Source organism: Lactuca sativa, chromosome 6 (assembly GCF_002870075.4).
Source record: "Lactuca sativa cultivar Salinas chromosome 6, Lsat_Salinas_v11, whole genome shotgun sequence".
NCBI classification, from domain to species: domain Eukaryota; kingdom Viridiplantae; phylum Streptophyta; class Magnoliopsida; order Asterales; family Asteraceae; genus Lactuca; species Lactuca sativa.
In genome coordinates, this window is record NC_056628.2 from 73715876 (window position 1) to 73724452 (window position 8577).

At 32.4% G+C, this 8577-nt stretch overlaps 1 protein-coding gene across 1 annotated transcript; it reads left to right on the forward strand.

Moving 5' to 3' along the window:
- The first annotated feature begins 1522 nt into the window (after positions 1-1522).
- LOC111890254 (delta(12)-fatty-acid desaturase FAD2) lies at positions 1523-5432 on the forward strand. The gene is made up of 2 exons (XM_023886408.3): positions 1523-1645; positions 4147-5432. Exon 2 carries the CDS (start codon positions 4155-4157, stop codon positions 5283-5285), a length of 1131 nt encoding a protein of 376 aa, XP_023742176.1. The 5' UTR covers positions 1523-1645; positions 4147-4154; the 3' UTR covers positions 5286-5432.
- The last annotated feature ends 3145 nt before the right edge of the window (positions 5433-8577 follow it).

An 8577-nucleotide genomic window follows, 5' to 3' on the forward strand; every position in this document is an offset into this window, starting at 1 on the left:
TTACCTTTTCTTATCTGAAGATACCAACTAATTTGACAACATTGCTAAGTTCACTTAGGGGGAGATTGTTAATACATGAAAACTGAACCTCTAGCAATCTGAACCAATCAAGATCCAAAGTCAGCTAGTGTCCGAGATGTGAAGGTGCTCCGAGCTCATGAAGAATCTGGGATAGTGGTGATTCGAAGTTAGTGTCTGTACATGCATTTAATGCATTTTGTCTTTTTCATGATGTAACAGTTCATAGGACTTAAACGTGTGTGTCTTTTAGATATTAGTTTGTCAAACACCGATTATCCAGTCATTTGAATGTATTCCAGTTTGTATTATGTTCCTCCTTCATTATTTAAGGAGTGGATATTTCATGAGTTCATATCGAAGTATTAATCCAAGAATAGCAATTATTCTATTCACATCATTTTCAACTTTCCTTCCAGACAAAGTTCTTTCTTAACATTCTTATTATTCTTAAATTATATTTGCATTGATTATACTCAAGTTTACTTCATTTATTACTTGAATACTTTGTTGATTATTTATCTTCAAGTCTTAACTGGTTTACCAGATTCGACTAGAACTACATATTAAGAATAGACGTTGATCTTAAAGATTAAGTCAAGGTTTGAGTTTTCAAACATTGTTCTTGCGCATTGATTCTTGTTCTCACACCAAACCACCTTCTACCTCCATTTCGTGTCATGGACTATCCCTCGCGTCTTCCTTTGATGATTTGCATTCGTTACGCCCTTACCAACAACAACCTCTACAGCCTTCACCTCTCATTCTTTTATGGTCTCACCTAAGACAACTGAAGAAAGCCACATGATCAACCTCATCCTTTCTCATTCCTATTAGTTGGCCTGAAAAATCATTGAAGAAGATTACCATATATGCTTCTTTCAATTGCAATGAAGGTTTTGAGTTGGGGGACTACGTACAAGATTTTTTATGGATTTATTTGGGACACAATTAAAAACTAGTTTTTCCTAGTTATAAAATCGTTCTTTAATTAAAACATAATTTTCTAATAGGTTTCTTTATAACATGTTACTTGAATGATTGATACCGAAGTTTTTGCAACATATACTTTCCACCATGCTTTTATGCCCCTTCGTCCATAAAATATAAAATATTAAATAAATTATTTTGTAATTATAAAATATTAAATATAAATATTTTTATTTCATGTTTTATAGGGACCAAATAAATATTAAATAAATTTGTACAAAAATACAAATAAAATATTTACAAAAATAATAAAATATAACTGCCATTTCAAATTTTATAGGGACGAAAAAAAAAAAAGTTTGAAAGAGACCAAAAAAAAAAAAATCTCATTTGAAACCGGTATACAAGTTTGAAATTTTTTTAAACTGACAGCAAGTAAATAAAAAACACAATTACCATTCTTGAAGTTTTTTCATATAGATAAGTTATTTATCTAACCAATGTTTACTATTTAAGGGACCTGATTGAAATATGCATAAAGTTTAGGGTACTTTTTGCAGTTCGGTCACTGTATAAACAAACCGCGTGTTCAGTGAATGAAGACGACGAAGCACTTGTTACACACAGAGAAAGCGCTTCTCCGAAACATTGTTGCTTAACGAAGAAATCCGAGGGTTCTCTAACCCTCTCTTCTCTGGTACGTTCTCCTCTATCTTCTTGTATTAAATTAATCGATTTATCTTTGTATATTGATGATCGTGTCATGAATCATGCTTCAGTGATTATTTCGTAATTAAAAACGTTTCGATGATTATAATCGATTTCTGTTATTGTGTTAAGATTGATTAGCTGCATTTTTAATCGATTAACAGATCTCCGAATTCCGATCATCTGATCTTTAAATTTCGACTTATTTCTCTTGATTTGTCTGCAAATTTTCGTTAGTTTCTCCGTTGCATTAGAGATGTATTTGTATCTGGCTTTGAATACACATGCATGTGAAATAATTTCGATTTTATATAATTTCTGACTACTTGTTTCGATTTTCATCTTAAACATGTTTGATTCAAGGATGCTAAAAGAAAAACTCGTAAACCACAATCAAGATTAATAATGGTTAGTCACAAATAAATAATTTGAAAATGAATATTTTCCAAAAAAAGAATGTTTAACTTTTTATGCAAACCAAAATAAGAAACTTTTATATTTTGCTTCTGAAATCAGAAAGAGGTGGTTATAAAGATGACGTTTTGTGTTTTACTACTTCTTTAAGTGATGCAAAAGTGATTATATTCTATCCTTCACAAACGGAAATTTTCTAAAATATCTTCAAAGTAAAGTCATAATATCCATTTTTCCTTTCAAATTCATCGATATTTAGTGAGGTGTTGTTCATCCTTATATTGATTTTTTCAGTTAACCAGAATATAGTTATGTCTTCAAGCCCAATTGAATAGAGAACCAAAATTCTGTGTAGCGAGTTGTACTTTGTGCATGTATGGTTTTATAATCTAATAGTAATAAGACAAAGCTTTGAGTTTGTAAATAATATAAGTTTATGAAAATAGTACAACTCTAAAGATGATTTTTGAATTTCATCACCTTCACCTAATAAAGGTTTGAACGTTATGATTTCTACACGTAAATAAAATAGTTCATGGGACATGTGTCTTTTCTTCAGGTTTGATGCTTTTGGCGTTTAATTTGCTTCATATGCAATTATGCATCTCTTCTTGTTGCACGTGGCTAACATGAACCCCATTCAACATAAATAGCTATTCATATACACTATATCGTCGACAAATTAGTTAGCTTGTAGTTGACATCTAGAAGAAGATGTAGTTTTTATTTGTATATAATTAAATGTTTGGTAAAAATACTTGGAAACTTTAATAACATGTAAAATTACGTAATTTATGACTTATCAAAAACACTTCATTGTTTCTAAAAACTAATTAAATCAATTTGTAAAATTATAAAAGAATTTTTTGTTAAACTTTATTTGAAGTAACTTTTAGATTTATAGTTTTTTATTAAGTCAATTTGCAAATTTTTTTTTTTTTTTATAAAAGCTAAAATCTAAAATTTGTAAAATTATAAAAGAATTTTTTGTTAAACTTTATTTGAAGTAACTTTTAGATTTATAGTTTTTTATTAAGTCAATTTGCAAATTATTTTTTTTTTATAAAAGCTAAAATCTAAAATTTGTAAAATTATAAAAGAATTTTTTGTTAAACTTTATTTGAAGTAACTTTTAGATTTATAGTTTTTTATTAAGTCAATTTGCAAATTAATTTTTTTTTATAAAAGCTAAAATCTAAAATTTGTAAAATTATAAAAGAATTTTTTGTTAAACTTTATTTGAAGTAACTTTTATATTTATAGTTTTTTATTAAGTCAATTTGCAATTTTTTTTTTTTTTATAAAAGCTAAAATCTAAAGCCAAACATTCCATATGTGGTTATGAAGTTCAAATCTTTAACCTATTCTTTAAGTATATGCCACCCCCACGAACTAAATGAGCTAAGTCCAACATGTTTGTTTTCACTTTTCACACACCACTAGTGGGCCCACCCACTTTAACTCTTAAATAAGTTTACTTTGTTTAAAGATAAATTAAATATCTTCTTACATTTTCATCCTACCAATCTTCCTATCAATTTAAATGATGACATATGTCATATTATTAGTATCTTAAAATATCATTAAATCTCATTAAATGATAATTAAATATTATACATGTCACCATTTAATTGAATAGGAGGATATGTAGGAACAAAAAGTAAAAGAATGTATTTTCATTTATAAATATATACCAATACTATTTAGTGTTCATAAGTAAAAATATTTTTTTGATCCACCACTTGCGTATTCTATATCTCATATACGTCTTGTTTGTCTAGTTAATTAATCTCTATTTGGAGTTTTACAAAACATTCTAACCTTTTTTTATCTGTGCATAATTAATGTTGAAAAGTGTAGCTGATTTTATTAAACATACCATATTTTCAACAAACTTGAGGCAAAAAAACGTATAATCTTACACGTAACTCTAACATTCATGTTATCATTTTGCCTAACTATATAATATAACCACCAACTTGAGCAAGACATTTTTTGGGTTGAGTTTACATGTTTATCGAATTCAGCCATTAATCAAACTAATTTATAATCATTTTTTTTTTCAATTACTTACAGATTAAATCATGGGAGCAGGAAGGCAGATGCCAGCTGTCACCACAACCGACAATCCTCTCGACAGAGTCCCTTCCACAAAACCGCCGTTCACCGTCGGCGACATAAAAAAAGCCATCCCTCCCCACTGTTTCAACCGCTCACTTCTCCGGTCCTTCTCCTACGTGGCATACGACCTCACCGCCGCCTTCCTCCTCTACCACCTCACCACCTACTTCCACCTTCTCCCACCGTCCATCTCCGCCCTCGCCTGGCCGGTGTACTGGGCGGCACAAGGCTGTGTCCTCACCGGAGTTTGGGTCATCGCCCACGAATGCGGCCACCACGCGTTTAGCGACTACCAATGGGTCGACGACACAGTCGGCCTCATCCTCCATTCCGCTCTCCTCGTCCCGTACTTCTCATGGAAATACAGCCACCGCCGCCATCACTCCAACACCGCATCCCTAGAACGCGACGAAGTTTTCGTCCCAAAACCAAAATCAAAATTATCATGGTACGCAAAATACCTAAACTACCCTCCGGGACGTGTCATAACTCTTCTCACTACCCTCACCCTAGGCTGGCCATTATACCTAGCTTTCAACGTCTCCGGTAGACCCTACGATCGTTTCGCGTGCCACTTCGCTCCAAACAGCCCAATTTTCAACACCCGTGAACGTCTCCAAATTTGGATATCCGACGGGGGTATTATCGTCATTTCATATCTACTATACCGTATCGCATTACTCAAAGGTCTCACGTGGGTGATTTGCGTGTATGGTGTTCCATTGCTTGTTGTGAACGGGTTTCTTGTTATGATCACTTATCTTCAACATACACACCCTTCGTTGCCTCATTATGATGATTCGGAGTGGGATTGGTTGAGGGGGGCTTTAGCAACGGTGGATCGTGACTATGGTGTGCTTAATAAGGTGTTTCATAATATAACGGATACTCATGTTGTGCACCATTTGTTTTCTACAATGCCTCATTATTATGCCATGGAAGCAACGAAAGCTGTGAAGCCGATTCTTGGGGAGTATTATCGGTTTGATGATACACCGTTTTTTGTGGCGATGTGGAGAGAGGCCAAGGAGTGTTTGTATGTGGAGTCGGAGGGGGAAAAAGGAGGTGTGTTTTGGTACATGAATAAGTACTGATGATCTCGATCGAAGTACGAGTACTTTGAGTTATGGTTTTTTTGGTCGTGTTTTATGTTTTAAGTGATGTGGGTGTTATGTATGTAGTATGTAAGATCTATGTGTATGGTTGTTGTGAAATCTAGTAATGTTCGTTATTAGTGTCAATGTATCAAGAACTTTGTGTGTCTAACATGGTAATTATTGGCAAGCCTCGTTAGACCTTTGGGTCTCAAGAGATATGTTCTATAAGAAATGAACAAGTTAACATGATACCATACAAAATTTAAATGGATAAGATTCAAGTGAAGATCTTTCAACTAATTTAATGTTTCAATCTAACATGACATGTTTGTTAATTATAGGTTTGAGACTATATTCATTAAAACCATAGAGTTTATGACATGTTTGTTAATTATAGGTTTGAGATTATATTCATTAAAACCATAGAGTTTATGGGTTTGAGACTATATTCATTAAAACCATAGAGTTTGTTAGTTGTAGGTGTGATGCCTATTAGTGCCATATATTAGGACTATATATATGGCATATGTGACGTAATATTAGAAATAGTCTAGAGACCAAGGGGCATGTTGGAATCTCATATTTAAGTCTATGTTTGGTAGATTAGCTAAAATGTTACGGATTATATGATAAAAAATAATATTTAGTAAAAACAAGTTGATATACTATAGCTAAAATATAGTAGTAAAATAATATAAGAAGATAGGTTTAATATTAGGTTTTTTTATAATTAATAAATTGTATATTTGAAAGAATTTGGGGGAAAAATCTCAAATAAATTTGTTAAAACACTTTTTGTTTTGCCAAACATAAGAACTTAGATAAATAAATAAATAAAGTGTTAGTTACACCCATCCATCTTTGTATATGTTTGAGGATTATGTCTCTTTTAATGGTTCATTTAAAGGAAAATGTGACACCCGGGCAGAGCAAAAAAAAATTAGGATGTTCCTTACAAAATGATTGAAATATATATATATATATATATATATATATATATATATATATATATATATATATATAGAGAGAGAGAGAGAGAGAGAGAGAGAGCTAGGTTCATCTGTTTAAACTAATTATTGTCTTATTGTATACATAATTGTGGACCAATCAATTTAAAAACTTAGATATGGGTAAAATTGTAATCTTAGCTTTTAATTAATTTTAGTAATTAATTATTCAAATCATAAACCCTTGAATTTAGGCAAAATCGTTTACATTTACCACTTTAAAACTCTAGATAGATTCCTGCTCGTACACTCGTACACGATCAATATTATCAATCCCCAAATCCCAAGATTGCTCCAACCTCCAGGAATTAAGTGAAGTTGTGGCGCCATGATAACCCCTGTCTTCTACTATAAGGCACAATGCCCTAAAGTTGCGCCTCTATCGATTCGATCTGATGGCCTGAGCCAGAGACATCTATTGTTTCTTATGACGTCAACAATGGCAATTACGGCAATGGAAATATCGTCGATGGCGGAGGACACGGGGCTATTTCAGATTGGGGAAGAAGCTAAAGAAGGCAGAGGAAGAAGCGTTGGAGATCGCGAAGGAAGGAATTGAGTCAGCTGAGAAAGGAGTCGAAGCGGAAGAGAGACAGATCGAGGCTACGTTGATGGTTTATGTACTGTTTCTCGGCAGCTGTTTTCTATGGCTCTGAGAAATCCAAGCGATTATGTTCTTACTTGAGTCGCTCTCCCCTAGTTTCTACATACAGATACAGATACGCACAACAGTTCTATGTATATGCATGTAATGTATATCTTTAAGTTTTGCCGCCAGGATCTACATAAAGATTTGTTTTTTCTTGAACCCTTATTTCTTCCCCAATTTTATTTTTCTCTTATTGGTTCCTTCTGGTATTCAGTTTTTCGATATGTGTTTTGTAAACTCAGTTGATCAATTGATATTCTCATACACCAAAGCATACGTTTACAGTGTTAGATTGAGGTAAATTTTGCGGAAGAATGGTTCATACACAGTTTATTTGGTCTCATGGTGGCAATCAAGTGTTCCTGTACGGTGATTTTACTGGGTATGTTATTAATTTTTAGTTTTTTCTTTTGATAATTTTGTTGCAACACACTAAATTACAATGCAATTGGTGGTGAGTGAAGGTGGATCAAGTATCAACCGATGGTTCCTGTTGAAGGGTCGTCTTTGACTTTCTCGACGATTTGCGATCTACCACCTGGTTTGCATAAGGTATGATCAGGTTAGAGAGTTTCTTGAGATTAGTGCATGTTAAACTGTATTTTTTTTAGAATAAAAATAATGAGCACAATAGAGGATTTGGGTTTGTGACAATGAGCACAGTAGAAGAAGCTGAGAAAGTTGTGGATAAGTTCAATGGCTATGTAAACTTAATCTTCTTCTCCATCTAACCATCTTAATTATTACATATTCACATTAATCTGTAATATTTGTTATGAACAAAAACAGGATTTGAGTGGAAGGGCTCTTACTGTAAATAAGGCTGCACCAAGAGGTTCACAACCAGAAAAACGATTGGTGGGGACTTCTTTCAAGATCTATCTGGGTAACCTACCATGGCAGGTTTTTCATGAATCCATTAAGATTAATTCAATTTCTCATAAGCTGAAAGCTTTACCATACATAAAGTTGAAGTTCCAAGATTTTGATTTTTGTTCAAGTTCTTGTTTTCATACATTGCAACTGCAACAAGACTACAACCCTTCATTCATCTCTAGTTTCTTGAACTCTTGGTAACTTGAAGTTGTTTCTTCATTCATCTCTAGTTTCTTTAATTTGTTTCATTCTTTTTGATTTAACACTTCATTTATGTGGACAGTGCAGGATCTTGACAAGGTTGAATTCTGAAAAGGTATCAAGTTTATTTTTGTAGATGATTCAATGGTTGAAATTGGTGTGATTCCAATTCTATTGGAATGGAATCACGAATTCCAATTTTGCTGGAATGAAATCACAAATTCTAATTATGTTGGAATCATAGAAGTTGATGCTTGAAGAATGGACCACAAAATTGAAACGGATCACATTATTCTTTTAGAATGTATTAGTCGTTGTTAGATTTTGATGTAATTCTTAACAATTGTTACCGGTATTCTATAAGAAATAATGTATTTTTTTATTCTTCAACTGATTGTTCAAGGATTTGTTATTCTACAAGCAGTTTTTAAATTCATGATCAAGAAATAGGTTCAAGAATATTTTTATTATTTATGGTTCAAGAATATTTTTATTTTTTAATATACTCATAAACATATTCTATCAGAATGTCCAAATTAAAAAGATTATAATATGT

Coding starts and splice junctions, on each gene's coding strand:
- LOC111890254 (XM_023886408.3), top strand. CDS start 4,155: ATGGGAGCAGGAAGGCAGATGCCAGCTGTCACCACAACCGACAATCCT.